General features: G+C 46.4%; 1 protein-coding gene across 3 annotated transcripts in view; it reads right to left on the reverse strand.

Annotated features, from left to right (window-relative positions):
- Nucleotides 1-666: 666 nt before the first annotated feature.
- WNT11 (Wnt family member 11) overlaps nt 667-20,106 on the reverse strand; it is a 28,519-nt gene continuing 9,079 nt past the window's right edge. For 2 of the 3 annotated variants that reach the window (XM_034074385.1, XM_034074386.1), the window contains exons 3-6: nt 16,264-16,499; nt 15,302-15,579; nt 13,567-13,859; nt 667-2,008 (exon numbers count right to left, since the gene is read on the reverse strand). In XM_034074385.1, the coding sequence (XP_033930276.1) occupies nt 1,834-2,008; nt 13,567-13,859; nt 15,302-15,579; nt 16,264-16,499 (982 nt within the window). In that variant the 3' untranslated portion in view covers nt 667-1,833. The remainder of the gene's footprint in view (nt 2,009-13,566; nt 13,860-15,301; nt 15,580-16,263; nt 16,500-20,106) is intronic. The other variant, XM_034074387.1, reaches the window with a different exon arrangement.

Raw genomic sequence — 20,106 nt, forward strand, 5'->3', positions numbered from 1 at the left:
GCAGTTTCCTCTTAGAAAGCAGCTGGGTGAGGGGGGAAAAGGGGGGATTTGGATGAAGAATGCAGTGTTATGGACGTATTTCCCCATAGAAAAGAGCCCCTGTTTCCCCTCATTTCTGTAGGAGTGATTTTCTGGTTGTGTACAGCACTTCCTTAGGGAATGGCATTCCCAGAATGATCTGAAGAACCTCAAAGGCTCCACTGCCTTTTATTCCTATAGCAAACACCCTCCTCCAACATCCCCTTTCCTAACAGGGACACAGAGCTGGCTGCCTATTGCAAGAGTAAAAGAGCAAGGAATGGAACCTAAAACCTCCCCTGCACAGCAGCTTCTCTTCATACACAGGAGCAAACCACCATGAGAGGTATTAGTCACGTTTGTTATCAAGCTCCTTTAGGGGCACTGAGATGTTTTACCAATGAGAATGATGGTTGATACAAAACAAGAATGGTGATTCTTCCTTTCTCCAAGTGCTCTGTTTCCTTGTCTTCACTGTATCTTGGCTAATTCTCTTCCAAATGAAGAGGCTGGGGAGACAGGGAGTAAAGGAACTTCTCTATCCCACACCAGTGAGTGCCTTGGGCCATGCACTTCTCCCGTCCTTGGGAGGAAAACCAGGGTTGCTTTCCAAGTAGGAGAGGGAAACATAATAATCTAACATTATGCTGTTGCACCAGTAACTTCAGCATTTATTTCATACTATTGTTAATGCTTGTTTATAACATATCGATATATTTATGTAGGAAGAAGAGTAGACAAAAGCAGGAGATATAAATATTTCTGTATGTTCTCATACAAAATATGTACAGCCACAGATAGTGGTTCTCTGCTGTCTCAAGGCAGGGCCATGTGAAGGACTGACACGTTCCCATTCCTTCCTGCTGGGAATAGCTGCTGCCCTGATCCCTGCAGCCTGGACCAGGCTTGTTCTGCTCTCTGCAGTTTCTTGGGGCTGGGTCAATAGTTTGTATAGGAAAAAATCCATATTTCCCTAAGGATTTGATAGCCCAATGTGGCCCAATGTGACTAAGGGCATCGTACCCAAAGGGCAAGACAGAAAGAGAGCAGGAGTTGGGTTTTTTCCACTTTCCCACTGGATTTTGCCTTCACTTTGATATTTTATCCTAATGTCCCCACTCCTATCTCATAGACCCAACAAAGTCCTATTCTGCCTCTGTGATCCCAAGGCATTTTTTGCATGGCTGAACTCAAAACCCCATCCAGCCTGGATAAACCAAGGATAGCTTTTCCTGCAGCAGTGAATTCAAAGTCTCAGACCTGCGTAAAAGAAAGGTTAAAATGAATTGTTCATTTCAGGGGGTTGACCTGAAATCCTTCCACCTTTATCATCTGGGATGGATGTTTACCTGCTAAAAGTCTTTGGCAACAAAGGCAGTTATTGCTGAGAAGTCGTAGCTTTATCCCTTTTGGGATGGTCCTAATGCAGACTGAGTACCTGTGCTGGAAGGGAAATGTGAGCCTTAGTTGTTTTCACATAAGAGTTGCTTTCTACTTTTGTTTCCCAAAATACTAAGGCACTTGATGGCTGAACATCATTGGCGACCATAGGAAATACTCGGGAAGAACATAACATCCCGAATGAGTTTTAGTCTTCTCAGAGAGCATTTTATAGGCAGGGGAAACATTTGTTTGGGGCTTTTAAGGGTCTTCTTTTTACTGGTGTGAATGCTTCTTGTTTTCCTCCTGCCACCTTCCTTCAAGTCTGTGTCTTTACAAGATAAACGACATCTAGTCAAGGAAATGATTTCTCCTCTCTGTATAGGGCCGGGCTGCCGCTGGCATCTCAGCTCCCGGGTGCAGACAGGAGGGATCTCACTTGCACACGTATCTCTCGACAGTCCTCTCGCACTTTTTACAGGTGACATAGCAGCACCAGTGGTACTTGCAGTGGCATCGCTCCACCACTTTGTCCATGTAGGGGTTGTAGCCTCTGCCGCAGCACATCAAGTCACAGCTGTCGCTCCCGTTGGAGGTCTTGTTGCATTGCCTAAAGGAAAGAAGATGCAGTCAGCGAGTGCAAAACATAGAATGGTTTGGGTTGAAGGCAGCTTAAAGGTCTTCCAGGCCCAACACCCTGCAACGGGCAGGGACACCTTCCACTGGAGCAGCTGCTCCAAGCCCCTGTGTCCAACCTGGCCTTGAACACTGCCAGGGATGGGGCATTCACAACTTCCAGTGCCTGACTACTCTCACAGTAAAGAATTTCTTCCTTATATCAAACCTAAATCTCCTCTATTTGAGCCTGAACCCATCACCCCTTGTCCTATCGCTACAGCCCCCCCCCCACCATCCTTGTAGCCCCCTTCAGACACTGGAAGCTGCTCTGAGGTCTCCACGCAGCTTCTCTTCTCCAGGCTCAACAGCCCCAATGCTCTCAGCCTGGCTCCATACAGGAGCTGCTCCAGCCCCTGAGCATCCTCGTGGCCTCCTCTGGACTTGCTCCAGCAGCTCTATGTCCTTTGTAAGTTGAGGACATCAGAACTGCACACAGTGCTGCAAGTGGGGTCTCATGAAAGTAGAGGGGCAGGATCACCCCCTCCAACCTGCTGCTCACACTTCTTTCCCTGCAGGGCTTTCCAAAGCACTGCCTCATGGTCGTGCTGGGATCTGACAGCTCTGCAAGGCGCTGGGTGATGCCAGCACAGTTGCATCTCAGCTGCAGCCAGCACATGGCAGGGGTGAGCACCCAGCCAAGCAGCCCTGACACCTTCAAGGGAGGCAGGGAGAGCCTCAGCTCCACTCACATCACCAGCTCTGACACCCAAACTAACATTAAACTCCTGTTCTGACTCTCAGTTTGGGCTCAGCAGCATTCAGGCTCCCTGTCAAGCAAGGCAGGACCCAGCTCACGCACAGGCAGACAAGGAAATCATGATACCTCCACCAAACCAAAACCTTATAGTCCCCTGCAATCTGCATCCGCAGGCAGGCTCCAAAGCTATTTGAAAGAAGCTAGAGGGAGATGATACCTTAAAACCCAACCACAGGTGTTTGTCCAACACTACCTAACCTGCAACGGGTGAAGGAGAAACCCTGCAGGCAGAGTATTTGTACAGGCTCCATGCCAATGATTCAGGGCTGGGAAAGCTCCCAAACAGGCTCTTACAGCCACTATCCAGCCCTGACACTATCAGGGAAATCACAACCGATACTGGCAGGGCCGGACTCTGCACTTTCTCCCCCCAAAGTGTCTCCCAGCATGGTAGAGCAGCCAGGGAACTGGCACTATAACACCCCAAGTGCTGACCCAGGAGCAGGCAGCACAGTGGGAGCACAGGGTAGGATGACAAGTCGCCAAATATCACACAGACTTCCACTGCTTGGTTTGCTTCTGCTTTTAATTAAAGCCAGACTTGTCGGGATAAGTCTGCTGTTGTGTTGGGTTCCCTCGCTTTGTTCACTTGCAAGTGGCTGGGTTGAGGGTTTCAGATGTAACGTGTGGATTAGGGATTCTCTTTCACTGATTCATTGGTTATGGATCCACAGCCATTCCCAGAACTGATCCATTGATCATGGACCCACAGTCATTCTCAAAAAACAGCTATTTCTTTCCCCTAAAATATGCCAGGTTGGGTCATTTGGACCCAACTTGGCATATTTTGACCCAGTCTTACTTAGTTGGGTCATATGGACCACACTTGACATGAAAGCCCATGTCAATCCATCCAACCCATTTTTGGATGCAATGAAGCATCTGGGGTGATATAGTTTAGTCTTGGGTGATTTGGTTTAGTGTGAGGTGTCCCTGCCCATGGCAGTGGGTTGGAACTAGATGATCTTAAGGTCCTTTCCAACCCTAACTATTCTATGATTCTATGTCCCAGAGATGCTGTTTCTCTATGGCCTGTAAAAACAGCCCATGGTGGAAGTGTTCTTGTTTGGTTAGGTCCTTGGCTGGACACTAGCACTGTAGGGTAACAGGTCTCACTATGCACCCAAGACCATGGGGTTGTGACATTGGTGCAGTCTTAGAGTCATAGAATCATAGAATAGTTAGGGTTGGAAAGGACCTTAAGATCATCTAGTAATGAAACTACTGTGAGAAAGGTGGGATGGAGAGTGGAGGAATTGGTGACATAGAGTCATAGAATGGTTTGGGTTGGAAGGGACCTTAAAGCTCATCCAGTTCCAACCCCTGCCATGGGCACCTTCCACTAGAGCAGGCTGCTCCAAGCCCCATTCAACCTGGCCTTGAGCACCTCTAAGGATGGAGAAATCTTATTCTGCATGGCTATTTGACCAGAAACAGTCTAAAGCTGGGGCAAAGAAAGGAGAGAGAAGCATGAGCTGAGCACTCCATTAATAGATGAAAACAAATCCATGAGATTTATAGGAATTCCTCATGAGGTAATGCTTTAGGAGAAGTTACAGGATTAATGAGGTGCTGAGATCTTGTTCTCGTTCTTCCTTTCTTTTCTCCTGACTCAGACGGGCCTCCTGTTTGTTATTCCTGCCTCGCATTCCTCTCCAGGTTCAGTGTTTAAAGACCCTCCCCTTTTTGCTCCCCCTCTTTTAGGAGCTGTGTAAATATTTACCAACCTTTGAAAGCCTCTGCCGAAGCCGAGGTCTGCAGCCACACTGAGCGTGTTTGCCGATGGCTGAACCAAAGGCGTTGTTACTGCCCCTGCGAGCCAGGGCCCCTCGGCCAGGAAACCTCCAAATGACTCCTCATAAATGTATTAGTAAATGCATTAAATATTCAGAGCAAAGGTTCAAACATAGGCCTGTTGACATTAGGAGAGGGGAGGGTATTTGACAACGTTACTCAGCTTTACCGGTGGATGGAAAGGTGGATGCTCAGCTGTTCACCTAAGGAGGATGGGGAGTCTGCAGAGGTGTGGTGATGGATGTGCAGTGCATCTGTGCCACCTCCTGTTGACAGCTCATTAATATGGCCAAGAAAAGGAATAGATTGGAGCACCTCTCATAGAAAGATAGGCTGAGAAAGTTGGGGCTGTTTGGCCTGGAGAAGAGAAGCTGCGTGGAGACCTCAGAGCAGATTCCAGTGTCTGAAGGGGGCTTATAAGGATGCTGGAGAGGGGCTCTTCATCAGGGACTGTAGTGATGGGTTTGAAGTTAAACAGAGGAAGTTTAAATTGGATATAAGGCAGAAGTTCTTTACTGTGAGGATGCTGAGGCACTGGAATGGGTTGCCCAGGGAAGTTGTGAATGCTCCATCCCTGGCAGTGTTCAAGGCCAGGTTGGACAGAGCCTTGGGTGCCATGGTTTAGTGTGAGGTGTCCCTGCCCATGGCAGGGTTTGGAACTGGATGATCTTAATGTCCTTTCCAACCCTGAGTATTCTATGATTCTATGGGTCCATTCTGACTCCAGTTCACCACTGAGGACATTCATTTCTCAAATGTACAAAGCACCCAACAGTCAAATTTATCCTATTCAAAGAGCAAAACTCTTCTACCTGCTCTGTTGGGACCTGGGAATCTCCCTTTCCTTGCACCCACCCCTGTAATTTGTAGAAAATGAGTGGATCTACTATGAGTTATTCCTTTCCATAGATGTCCCCATCCTATCCAGCCTGAAATAAAAAGGAATAAAACCTAAATCTTATTTAAAAATCCACAATCTTCCCTCATTCCTGGATAAAAGAACAGGCACATTCTGGATGGATGGGTTGAATAGGCAAAGCAAAGCTTTTGACCCCATCCTGAACCTACATGGGCTTCTAGAAGACTTTCTCTACAATGCCACTCACCAGAGATTGTGTTTTCTATTTTAAAGCATAGGCCTGGATGAATTATCTGTATTTTTTCTTTAAACAGAGTTACTTTCTCAGCTGTATCTATACATACAAAAAGCAAGTGGGAGAAGACAAAGGAGCCCAAAGACCAGAGTTTACCCACAGAAGCTGCCCTCGAGCATCTGCTTTCAGAGCCCGGGGCTGCGATCTCACCAAGCTCCCTGCTGATGGGTTAAGTTCAATCTCATTTGTTTTGGGCTCAATCCAGCACAATTCCAGCAACTCAGAGAAATGCCCTCCTCCTGAGCCCCAGAGAGAAAACACAAAGGCAGGCGATTGCATCTTAACACAACACTATAACCTCTACAAGCACTTGGAAGACCGGTGAAAAATGATGCTTCAGGCATAATCCCAGCCAAGGTCCTGGCTCAGGAACAGGCTTTCACATTGTCACAGTGCGTTTTCCTTCTTCATGTAAGAAGGGAGGAGGTCAGCCCTGCTGACTGGACAAATCCTACTCAATATGCCTGTCCAAAATCAACCCTTTCCAGCCCTCATTTGGAGAAACATCATAGAGCATCATCATGGGGTGGCTCCTCAGCAGAGATGGTGAAGGACATCACAGTACTTCTAAGAGTCTTTCTCCAGATGGAGAAGCGAATCCATCTCATAGTTGTTTTCATTTTCATTTTAAAAGCTATGGGGAGATCATAGAATCACAGAGTAGTTTGGGTTAGAAGGGACTTTAAAGCTCATCCAGTTCCAACCTCCTACCACGGACAGGGACACCTTCCACTAGAGCAGGTTGCTCCAAGCCCCTGTGTCCAACCTGGCCACAAACACTGCCAGGGATGGGGCAGCCACACTTAGTTTTGCTGGGGATGCTGGTTCATTTCTGTCCCACCAGCAGATATAAGAACAGATCTTTTGGTTGCCCATCTGATATCTGAGAGCCACACTGAGACCACATCTGTAATGTTTCACCCAAAGTAATGGTCCATTGGGACCTCATCCCACCAGTCCTATTGCTAAGTAGAAGGCGCTTATATATATCTTTATATATATGCATATGTATATATAAAACTCATTCTGGGTCACAACAACTCCCTGCCTGGCCCAATTCCTCTCCCAATAGCTGTAGGAGATGTTTTTCAGGGAGGAAAACACAAATCCAGCCACTTTCTATAGTCCTTTTCCTCATACATCACAGGCACCTGGGCTGTTACATTAAGGATGATAGAAGGTATTTTCCTGCCTAGACATCTCAGTATCCCCTTGTGGACATCTTGGCTGTGGGCTTGTTTCATCCCTTTCTGACCTCAGGGAAACCATCTGCCTCCATGAACTGCAGCAGCCACAAGTCCCAAAAGACAGTACTGCTATGTAAAGAAGTAATTCAATTTCTCTCTTTTAAATCAAATTCCTCTTCATTCCTTTGGTGCCCCTTGCTCTGGTAATGTCAAGTCTTAACAGCAGTATATGGAAGAAAGAGAAAAACAACTCAAATGCCCCTGGAGACATGTAGGACAATGGACAATGCTAAAAATACATCAAAGTGCATCTTTACAGAAGATTTTGAGGGCAGAATCTTAACTACTTTTAAATTGCTTTCTCATCCACAAGGAATGACTAGAGACTGATGCTGAACAACTGTACCAAAGAGAGTTATCAATAGTACATGTCAGCGAGGAGATGTCGAGGGAGATCCCAGAACCAGCCTGTATTTTCATTAATGAGGAGTAGAGAATGAGCTTAAAACTTGTGGATAAGGCTGGGGCAAAAGGAGCTGAGAGCGTGGATTAAACAGCAAAGTAAGCAGCACAGTCTGAGAAAGATACAGATAAATGTGGGAGTGTTCCAAGGAGAATCAGAGGAGCAGTTGAGAAAGGAAAAGGGAAAGGAACTGATGTAGGGAAGTTTGTAAGATGCATCTTCCCATCTAGGAAAGATCATTGCAAAAAGGAGAGAATAAATGTTCTTTATACATGGAGGAAAGAAGACAAGAAATGAGTTTGATTTTAGATTAGTTTGAATTCAGATTAAGAAAAACATAACTCTGAGGATAACAAAATCCTAAAAACAGGTTGTTTAGGGAAACTTTAAAACCAGCTTACACAAATGCCTTCAGTAACTAGGTAATCTCAGTTCAGTCTTGCTCCTAAATAAGATCAGGCTTTGTGGAAAGTCATTCCTAACCCTGGTATTCCTTAACTCTAACACTGGTTTGATGCAGAAGGATTAATCAGTCTTGCTCCTAAATAAGATCAGGCTTTGTGGAAAGTCATTCCTAACCCTGATATTCCTTAACTCTAACACTGGTTTGATGCAGAGGGCTTAAACACATTTAGGAGAGCTGGCTGTAATATTTTGTTCCCTAATTCACTGCCCACTGTGTGAAATTACTCTTTCCACTGCTTAAATTTATGATCCCCAAACCTGTTCAGGAAACTTTCTGGTCAACTCCAGGTCTCTCAAAGTGGGAAGGATTCAGACTTCCCTAGGGATTAACTAGAAACAGCCCCCCAAAAACACAGCTGGCCCAAATACTGAAATGGGCACTGGCTATGAGTGCATTGCCCTGGGAAAGCAGAAATAGCACTGCAGGTGGGAGGAGCAGAAAGCTGCCTATTTCTGACTTCCCTCCAGTTTAAACTCCTAGGACACTCACAGAAGAGCTATTTGCTATTTGTTATTCATCCCATCAAATGGGATCATTTGTTGGATCCCAAGAAGAAAAGGTGGCACACATGGAAACAGCTCCCGAAACTGCTAAACCATCACACATGGTATGAGCTACTCAAAGGCAAAGTTCACTGTATCACTTCTTGTCCCTGCACTGAGGGACAGAAACTGAAAGAGGCTGTAACAAAAACCAAACACCAAATGCTGTTGTCTACCTATAACTACCACTCTGTCACCTAAATATGAGTGCTTCTGCTAAGAAATTCCATCACCCGTGCAAGACCAGGTTGGATGAAGCCTTGGGTGATATGGTTTAGTGTGAGGTGTCCCTGCCTATGGCAGGGGGGTTGGAACTGGATGATCTTAAGGTCCTTTCCAACCCTAACTATTCTATGATTCTATGGCAGTGAACAAGTAGTAGCAAGGGCTGCTATTGAACACTGAAAACCAATGTTCTCTGCAGCATTTGGCCAGCCCCATTGTTGGGACCACCAAGATGCCAAAGAGGTACCAGCCATGAAGTCTTTGCAGTCATCATCAAGCACCAGTTGCATGCTCATGTGTGTTCCTATACAAGAAAATACACCAGCCTAAGACAGCTTGGGAGGTACTTAAGACTAATAATGCTGCAGAAAAGGATGAATGCATAAGCAAGGAGCAATCACCAAAGAGCAGCTATATCTGTTGCCAGTGAATCACATAAGGAGTGGTGGCTAACCAACCCAGATGAGCTGCAGCCCCATTTCTGCAATGTAAGAGAGCTCCTTCCCATCTTCAGCAGGGAGGAAACAGCATTCACTTGGCTTCAAGGCTGCTTTGGAAAAGATCAGCAATAAGCAGCTTGGTTATCTCTGCAAGGCTTTTGCATACATGGCAGTATTTCCCTTGCCTTGGATCCCTTAAGGGACCTTAAACAGCCTTTGAAACGTGATACACTACACCCAACTGATAAAGAAGGTTAATACTTTAGTTTCTTTTCTCACACAAGAGATCCCAAGTTTATAATCTGCTATTATTTAGGGCAATAAATTACTATTTATCATTTACTCAAAGCCAGCAGCAACATTTCCAGGCAGGAGAAACTGAACTACCTTATTAAAAGGTGAGCTATAGGGAGCTTCTATCCAAGAAAGCTCTGAAATGGGAACATCTACACCTTTTCCCAGTGGTTAAGTTGTTGTATGGAAATCTGTACAATCTACTCACTGCTCTGCAGATCGGCTCCTTCAGGTTTTATTCCAGACCACTCTTTCTTTGGCTATGAAACCGTGATGGTGGCACACAAGCACATGGAATTTGGCTGGAGCCGATGAGGGCTGTGGTTGCAACAAGCCTGTTTGCAGGAGCCTTGGACACCGGTTGCAACACTCAGCTCCTTAATCAGATTGTGAGCACTTCAAAGAGGCTTCAAATCTCAGGTTTGGGTCCAGCTCCCTGACTTTGGAATCTGGATGCATCCCAAGTGCTTGGAGGCAAGTGGGTTTCCAAACCATTTCTAATTTCAACTGACTAAGAAAGGAAAAGGTATCTCAGAAGACATTTCAGGCTTGCTCCAAAGAAGACTTTAAAATCCTTTCAACAAAGAGCAATGAAAGGCTTTTGAGCCACCAAGTGAACCTTTTCCGAGTGGACTTTCATTTGATTCCACTACAAGGTAACACAATTCTCTTTCCTGCCTGATAAACACACATAATGTAAGGGATAATTATAGAGATGGAAGCCACCAATTAGATTATCCCTTCTACCCACCTGCCAGTGCAGGATTGTTCCCTGCAGTATACACTGAAACACAATACATCCAAGGTGTTGCAACTGAGCCATCAACTGCTCTCTTCCTTCTAGTGTGCTTTGAGCAAGCACCAGACCTGGGGGAAAGGGTGGAGGGATACGACTTTTTCTCTATATGATGCAAAACTATCCATTTTTGAGGACAAGAAACAAGAAACCTGGAGAGGGGCTTGGGACAAGGGCCTGTAGGGCCAGGCCAAGGGGAATGGCTTGAACCTGCCCAAGAGAGGGGAGACTGAGCTGAGCTCTGAGGCAGAAGCTGTTCCCTGGGAGGGTGCTGAGGCACTGGCACAGGGTGCCCAGAGAAGCTGTGGCTGCCCCATCCCTGGCAGTGCTCAAGGCCAGGTTGGACACAGGGGCTTGGAGCAGCTGCTCCAGTGGAAGGGGTCCCTGCCTGTGGCAGGGGTTGGAGCTGGATGAGCTCTAAGGTCCCTTCCAACACAAACAGTTATATGATGACCAAAGTTGTTAATGGTGTCTCCTCCTCTCTGCACCCCACTGAAGGCAGAAAGAAGGGCTGGAAAGATGCTGGAAATGCCCAAATCAGTCTCATGTACCACGGTGATCAGGGTGTGCTCTGTAACACCCTGTGAGGTGATCCCTGCACCCACACTCATGGCCAGAATAAGGCCAAAGAGGGAATAGACAGGTGGTGGAAGAAGAGAGAAAAGGAACTGAGGGACCACTACTAAAAATCCCTTTTAGATTGCATTTGCCATAAAAGACCTTAACAATTAGCCTAGTAAGAAGCAGCAGGATCTCCCCCCAAAGAAATTCATGTGCACAAGGATAAAGTGTTAAAATGCCTTTGGGACTTTACTTATAAAATAAAAACCTGCTTGGGTTATTTCCATGCAAGTGTTTTACTTAGCAGAGTAAGCACGAACCACATTTTCCCCTGCCCTCTCTAACAGCATCCCTTTTGTGCTCCTTCTTCCTCATCCCTGTCATTAGGCGCTATCTGCAGCCCCACGGCTGGCTGGAACAGAGCCACTGCGTTTAAAATACATTTAGATGTCATCTTCATGAGACAATAATTGTGAAGGGAAAAAGGCATCCATGGGAGGAGAAGGTTAAGGAATCATAGAATGGCTTGGGTTGGAAGGGCCCTTAAAGCTCATCTAGGTCCAACCCCCCTGCAATGAGCAGGGATACCTTTCATATGGTTCCATATGGCTTAGAACCACATCCAGACAGATCCCCTTCTTCTCCTTGCTCCCCTCAGAAAGCAGGGACAGATCCACAAACACATTGTGTGCATTTTACACTTATTCCTTTGCTATTGCAATGCAGAAAGGGGGATGCTGTGGCTTGTGTTACTCGTGCCAATGTGGAGACACCAGTCACCTTCTCAAGAGCCTGCAGATGGACTGTGATGAAAATGAGCCTAACTATACATGACCTTAAAACATGGCCTGAGAGATGCCTGCAGCTCAGCACGGGACTATCTTACCCTCCTCCCCTCCCACAGCCATCATCGTGTTGAGCATCAGGAGCATTTCTTGACAGGTTCCTTTTGAAAGCCTTCCCCTCCTGCCTTAATATCTTGGGGCTCTAAATCCTCACTCAATCTCACTTCCTTTGGACCCTCGCCTGGCAGGCTCACAATCACTGCTGTCGCCCAGCTCAGGATAAACAGATGCCTGCAATACACATTTTCCTATCCTCAGAAGGGAAAAGAAAACAACACATCAGTCAAGAACTTGACATAGTTTTCATCCTTAGCTGGGATAAAAAGGCAGAAATCTGCGGTGAAATGGAATTAGATGAAGAAGCAGCCATGCCTCTCCCTTGAAAGGATTTCAGCCCATGGAAAATGTTTAGCTTGGCAAATCTGGAATGGATTTGGTTTTGGTTTTGACACAGTCTGTTGATTTCACACAATTCCTATAAAATTAATTTCCAAATGACCTCCACAGCTCTTTTCATTGCGAAGCACACAACAAAGAGGCCTTTTTCGAGACACAAATTTGTCAAAATCCATACAAATCCACAAAAACACAGCTTCCACTCAAATTACATTTTCCCTCAGAAACCCCCTTTTGAACACATGTATTTTCCCTACAGTCCTCAGTGACTCATAAACATCTTCACTTGCTAATCACTGCTCCACCACTGGGCTGGCAATGAGCATCAGCCTGGTGTTCCCACCACAAAGCAGCCAGACAAGTGCTGTTGTAGAGCAGTCAAGCCAGTGCTTTTGGAGGATACAAAACTAAAGCTGGCCTGAAACATCAGACAACAAAGAGGAAACACTTGTCTCACTTAACTGTCTTCATCTCCTGAGCAGTTCCAGCAGTTAAATGGTGATATATTGTCTATAGAGTTGCAGTTCCAGATTAAATGGCCATTGCTGAAGGGATAGCTTATAAAGTCCCTCCACTAAACACTTTGTATGAATCAAAGATATCCAAAGAGTATCTTTTCTGCATTTGGGTCATTTATTTCATTTTCAATACAACAAAGCCTTCTATCCACTGAATCAAAGCAGTGGAATTACCTCTATATCCAACAGGAGTTAAAATGAAAACACCCCGCAAAAGGGCAGGCACATGCTCCTTACAACTGGACTGTCCAAGGCTCCACCATAAAGTAACAGTAAGGGCAAAGATGAATTATGAGAACTATGTAAAGCCTGGCCAACAGATAGCAACTAATGAGACATCTTGAAAACCACAGCTATTTGGCTGTCAAATGGTCTGCTGCCCACCTAGAGATGCTCAGACTGCTGGAACATGGAAATGGTTTGTCTTGGGTGGAATTAAACAGACCATGGAGGAGACAAGCATGTCTGCTGCCTGTGAAAGGGGACAGGACCATACCCAGTGGAGGCTGGGCAGGATGACCTTAAATCACTAATATTAATGGGATGAAGAAATTCCTCTGCAGAGACATAAGAAACACAAACACACCTGGATTTTTTAAATGCAACAGAAAAAGAAAACCCTAAAAAATAACCTTAGTAGTTATTAGGGCTTTTTTAATGCTGCTTAAGAGTGCTGGTCATAATGGAGTCAACACATGCCTACTTAGAAGAGCCTTACAGTAGTATAACAACTCATCACATCAGTAGTGACTGCAGGAAATGACTTGGAGAGTATTAACACAACATAAAGCATCTGCTTGATCATTATAAGCTGCTGTGGAGGTGTGGGGGATTTCAAAAGGTATCTTGTGCCTGCCTGTATAATGCAAGGGATGGCAGACCTGTTTTTGAACATAGGCATCACTTAGGTATCTATAGACCACACCATGTGTTAGAGTTACCCTTGACCTGCACGCATATAGGTATTTGCCTCTCCTCCATACATGTTCCCCTCTTCCCCATCCCTCTTTGGGGCTCAGAACACAATCAGCACCCACTGCAGAAACCCTCACCTGTCCTGGGTCCCATGCGACCCCACTTTTTCATTCTTCATGCAGAAATCAGGCGAGCTCTGCAGGTAAATCAGCTCTGTCTCTTTAACCGGCCTGATATCAATATCCTTTGGCACAAGGTATTTGCGTGTGCCCATGGGCCGGTGAACGACTTTGGTGGCTGATAAATACTTGTTTTTGAGGTCCAGTGCAATGTCCCGCAGCTCTTGAAGGCCTTTCCAACAGGTCTTGATAGAGCATGACCCAGAAACTCCATGGCACTTACATTTCATTTCAAGAGAGGCTTTCAAGACCTGCAAAAAGGAATGCAGGAGTTAGGAAATGCCCTTCTCTTACCTCCAAACATCTCACAAGCTTGCTAAAGAAAGCACTTTCTTAGTAGGGTGTGCTATAGGAAAGGAATGCTGCTCTGATATCTGCACAGTCGCTCTGGAGTAGCTCCTGTGCAAAGGGAATGAGATACCAAACAACTCCTTGGTGATCGCTATCATAGGATCATGGAATACTTAGGGTTATCGCAATACTGCTTTCACCAAGGTACTTTTGCAGCCAGCAGACAGAAAAGCATTTTGATTTTGATCAGATATCTACAAAAGAGCTGCATTTCCACACACACACACCCCCCTTCTAAATTCCTAAGGAGCTGGAAATCAAAGTAATCCATTAAATAGGCCATTAACATCCATTTTTGCTCTCAGCAGCTCTTTGGGATAAAGATGTCAAGGCTCTGATGGATTCAGGGCATTCTCACCCTGCTTTTCTCCTGGCTGTGGGGCCAGAAGAGCCTTTTACTTTGGTTCTGCACTAGTTTAATTTTGGTGGGACACTGCTAAGAAGGGCTGAATCCAGCAGCCATGGCAATGCTATGTCCCAAAGGAAGATCTTCCCATTGAAATTAAAACAAAAGCTTAAAACATCATGAAAAATAAATCAGATAGAGTGGGAATGGTAGAGTAAAACGCCCAGAGGAGGCAGGTTTGGCATGGTTGTGCTCTGCAAAGGTGAGTTCAACCTGTAGCTACACAGGAAACTGCCAATGAGCTTAACATGCTGCAAGGTTTATCCTCTCCGGTGCCATGGAAAGATCCAGGCTGTGTGGTAGGGCCAGCCTTGGGAACCACACTGCATCCCCAGAGATGGGTGCAAGGCTCAGCTTTACAGCCCCCTACCCATTTGCCCACTGTATAGAGGGCTGAGATAGGGATTTACACCTCGGTGTACACATGGTAAGCATTATCCCTCCGCTGGATGCAAGCTGTTAAAAGCAGCTTCTGCCAGATATGGGAATAATCACTAGCAAAGCAGTTTGGAAAGGAAGACTCATCCCTCCTGGCTGCAGGGGATGGCTGGGAGGGAGGCAGCTGCTGCTGGATGCATCTGGCAGATGATAATCCTCCACGCTTACACAGCACTTTGCCTCTGCAACGCCCTTGGCAGAGCACGACGGGACCCATCCCCACCAGACCTCAAGCAAGCCAGAGCCATTCTTGTTGTGGAGAAGGTGGCAATGAAGCATCCCACCCATGGTTCTACATTATAGGGCTGATAATAGCATTCAGGACCTCCTGAGTCCCAGTGTGGGTCATAGCACCACAGTCTTCAGCAGGCCAAAGGAGTTCAGAGCAACGTGGGAGAAGCCTGCTCCTTTGCTAGCTGATAGAGACACTGAACCTCACAGAGCGACCGACCACTACGGATGATTGTACAATTACAATAACTCTCGTGGATTTGTTACCTGTCTCCCTACTTCACTGTTGTGCAGATGCATCAGTTTATTGGCTTGTGATCCTGATTTTTTCATCTTCATGGGAGCATCTGAAAATTTGGACCCCATGATAAGACCATAGTTGAGGTTGTCTGCACATCCTCCCCATCGATACCCAGGTCCAGGTGTCTCACCTGGGATGGGACCACAGGAACAGCCAGGGAGGTCCCCGGTGGTGCAGGCTCTGGCAATGGTGTGGCTGATGGCAGCAGCAGAAAGGGCATACACAAATGCTGACTCCCTTGTGCCTGGAAGAGACAAGAACTCCAGCTCAGCATCCTGGGAAAGCCCAAAGTCCCCTAACAATAGATCCACACAATCTGTGCCCCACAAAGTAGCAAGCACACCAAGCCACTGAAGGTGAAACCTCCCATGGCATCATTAGCTTGAAACATCACTTAAGTGAGCTCTTCAATATCAAGCAAAATCCCAACAGGACAAGGAGGCACATATAACTTGTCTGTCATGGTGTGATCTACTCTTGGAGCCCCTCCATGGACTCTCCTGCCTCCTTTTGTCACTGTGATGGATGCTGCTTGCCAGCAGGTCATGAAGCTAGCATGGGAGACCACAGAGCTGCAGCATGAGCATATAAGGATGCTCTGACCCATGAGATCTGACTGTGCAGCCTGCTGCTTGACAAGCCTGTATGCTCCGAGCAGCAGCTCCGTGGCTGTGAGCAAGAGCACCATGACTCCTAATGAGATGAGCAGACCAGGATGGGGGCATGCTTTATGGAAGACTTTGGACTGGAGACCACCTGGGCATGACTGGCCCCATAACAATGAACATGGTCTCAGAGAACAAGACAAGTCTATGTAGTTCCTCAACATCCCATTGGTAGCAAGACCCTTCCAGCCCCAGTACACATACACACACACACCAACTGACTCTACTCACTCATGTCCCCGGCTGACAGCAGGGCTGTTTACCTCTCTCTAAGTCCAGCAGGTAGTTAGGAGCCAGCTCAATGGAAGAGCAGTTCCACCTCATGTCCGAGAAGGTTTTACGGCAGGTCTTTATCACTTCCCGTGCCGCCTGGATGATGGTCTGCATTAGCTCCAGGTTGCTGCGGCACAGTTGTACCTGGGAAACCACCAAGCCTTCGAGCTGCTTGCAGTGCTGGGTTTGATTCAGAGCCAGAGCTGAAGGAGTCTTGGACAAGGCTCTGAGGAGGCAAACACATGCAAAAAGGCATTAAAACCTGCAAAAAATCCCACTTAATCTCCAGGTCAATATGAATTTCTCCATCACCTGCAGTCTAGTGAATGCTTCTCCATCACCTCCAGTCTAGTGAACTACAAATGAAGCTCATCTGACTTCATTTTAGCTACCTGTAAATAGGTGTTTAGTTTAAGCTGACAAGAAAGATAGCAACTATGAAGAGCGATTTATCTCAGCTAAAGTAGGTGTTTAAGGTAGGCAGGAAGAAACACTCTCTAGAAGTGCACTCTCCATCATCTGAGAGAGCCTGGACAAAGATCCTGGGGCACATGCCAAGTTGATTGAATGTGTAAATCCTTACGGGAAGGGTTTTTGCTGAAGAACGAAGTAGGACAGACCCCCCAACAGAGTGAAAAATGACCCATCATTCCCATGATAACAGAAAGCTGGATCTTCCAAGACTGTGGTATTCCAAGGGGGGAGGGAAAGAGAAGTTGGTGTTATCAGTGTTTTGCATTCAGCATCTGTCTCACTCACTCTCTGAGGATTATGCTAAATGTCATGTAATTAATTATGGAGAAAATCCCCTGCAAGGCCCAGGGAAAAGCCACCACGTTTGCAAAACAGATGCTTTCCCTTAGCATTAACGCCAAGGGCCTTCACCAAATCCATCACTGCTGCATGTAGATAAGTCTGTTTCTGTAGGCTCCAAAAACGTAGTGTGGAAGCACAGAGTATGTGCAGGGAAAGCACATACTGAGGAGGGATCCACTAGCGCCAGTGAAGAAACCAACAGCACCCCAAAGACCCCACTGGTTCTTCTAGTGTGTAATTCCCAGTGTTTCCAAGTGAAAAACAGCAAATGCTGCCATGCATAGGATCATAAAATCACGGAATGGTTTGGGTTGGAAAGGACCTTAAGATCATCCAGTTCCAACCCCTCTGCCATAGGCAGGGACACCTCACACTAAACCATGGCACCCAAGGCTCTGTCCAACCTGGCCTTGAACACTGCCAGGGATGGAGCATGCTCTTCTTCCCCAAGCACCCACAGCGAGCAGCAGAAGCCTGGTGTGTAACTCTCTTTGTATCTTTATGACCCGCTTAGGGTAGTCATAAATGTTATTCATTCCCATAAAACAACTTTCTAGCTGGCTGCATCAGTAACTGGCACCTGATCCTGGCAACACAAGTGCCTTAACACATATTTCCTTCTCTCCTTGTTAAATGTGTTGCCTTTCAGTTTCATCCTAAGCCATCTTGGTTAGTTTGGCTTATTAGCAGACACATTTCTGGGTGCATTTCACTTTATTACTGTAACATCCACATCCTTTAGAAGTTAAATGAGATGGAAACGGAGCTAAAATTGAGCCCTAACCAAGATCGTGGGTATTAGCTCTGATCTCCGGTTTTCAGGAAAACACATCTATGTTCCACCAGCTCCCTCAAACTTGGCTTGAACCAGCTGCTGTGTATGTTGGAGCTCTCTCTGGGTTGCACATAACTGCTAACCCCAACCATTATTCCAGCTGGGAAAAGCTATGATCCTCACTAGGGCTGACTAGGTCTGCACTGACAAAGTCCCAAGTGGCTGGAGTTTGGCTTTGCTGGCACTAGATAATCAGGTACAACCTTGGAAGGGAAAGCACCACTCTGCTAGCTATGCAAATATATGCACCATACATGTATTTAAAGAGGTCCATTAAATGTACAGCGAGCAGAAGTTCTGGCCAGTGAGTTTCAAGGGGAATGGAAAGGGGACTATTTAGTTGCCCTGTAGTTCATCTCATTCCCTTGCCCACTGTTGCCCATGCAATGCTCCCCATCTGAAGAGGGGCACTTTCAAAAGGCAACTCATCCTGCCTTAGATGTGACCCAGTGCTGGACCTGAGCTCATGGAGATGAAACCTACTGGTGATGTTTTGGATGCTCAGGTATCTCAGCTATATCACGTCCTTAAGGGTAGACCCATGAGTCTTTGGACAATGTATCACCTAGCTGCAAAACTCTACAGTTTGGACCTCATGGTGGCCCTTCAGGGTCCTCCTTCAGGCTGTGGAAAGGAAAAGACACATCTAGAGAGCAATTACCTTGATGTGCTTCGAAGATCTGCAATAGGATAACATCATGCCCTAGGAGTGCTAATTTCTGCACTATAAAGGGAACTCAGGCATCAAGCTCGGATGCAGGCATCTGGACTGCATAAACGCAGAGCAGAGTGAGATGTGTCCAACCCCTAGCACTTGGCACCAGCAACCTGTGAAAACTTATCCCAGAAAGCCTATCAGCAGCCCTCCGGAATGGGCTGGAACACAAATCAGGCAAGAGGCCAAAGCAGCTCGTCACCAATAGAGTTAAAATGACAAATACTCCAGCACAGTGTGTCCCAGCAGCAGCATAGGCAGGCAGGGTGAGGCAGCAAAATGAGACAGCTTCACATTCCGAGCTTCAGGCACATGAGGAATGCTGTGAGAGATGCTGCACTACAGGGCACCAGCTCAGTTGTCTAATCAGAGATGCCAAGGGATGCTTTAGAGGCCTTGGGATGTTACCCCTAGGTCCTGCACTACATTTTCTAGTCCTATATAGATGTCTTCAGCATTTTTAAAGGACCTGGAAGCCTACATTGAGGCATCTCACCATTACAGACAAGTTGGGAACAGCAGAAATAACCACTGGCAGGATGGAATGAGAGCTGAATACAGACAGAAACTCATCCCCGTTGTGATAAAAGGGGATGTGATACAACAAGATCAGGTTATTACAGATGGCCTGAAATGATCACCATAGAATCATAGAATCACAGAATAGTTAGGGTTGGAAATGACCTTAAGATCATCCAGTTCCAACCCCCTGCCATGGGCAGGGACACCTCACACTAAACCATGGCACCCAAGGCTTCATCCAACCTGGTCTTGAACACTGCCAGGGATGGAGCATTCACAACTTCCCTGGGCAACCCATTCCAGTGCCTCAGCACCCTCACAGTAAAGAACTTCTTCCTTATATCCAATCTAAACCTCTGCTGTTTAAGTTTCAACCAGTTACCCCTTGTCCTATCAAATAACAGAAGCAAATACATAATGCAACAAGAAAGAAATTTGCTTCATGGAAGAGGGGAAATATCTTCCAGACAGTAAAGAGAGGAAGGACCATGGCCCCATTGAGGAGAGCTCACTAAATGGCAGTGATGGCTTTTTCCCATTGAATGAACTGAGCTCCAGGGGACCCACCAAGAGTAAAGATCCAAGAGGCAGAAAGGTGTTTTCTGAGCATCTCCCAGGCCTGACCTTCATGCCTTTGCTTGGGAGAACCTAAAATTGGAAACATCTCCAAGCGTCGGGAGGAAAAAGTAAAGGGTAATGGAGATGGAAAAGAAAACTCACAGTTACTGCAGTCGCTTGCTGAGCCCGAAAAGTGCACCAATAAATCACAGATCAGGAATGCAAGAGGCCTATTAGGTCATCTAGTCCATGCCCTGACAGCAAAGGTTTGCTCAGTCTCTGTCCTGCACTCAGAAATGTCTTCTCCACCCATTGCCGGTCCAAACCTTCCCAATGGAAAGGCACCAACCCTCCCTGCTCCCCACATTCTGGCAGCACCATGGAGGG

This window comes from Melopsittacus undulatus, chromosome 2, assembly GCF_012275295.1.
Source record: "Melopsittacus undulatus isolate bMelUnd1 chromosome 2, bMelUnd1.mat.Z, whole genome shotgun sequence".
NCBI classification, from domain to species: Eukaryota; Metazoa; Chordata; class Aves; order Psittaciformes; family Psittaculidae; genus Melopsittacus; species Melopsittacus undulatus.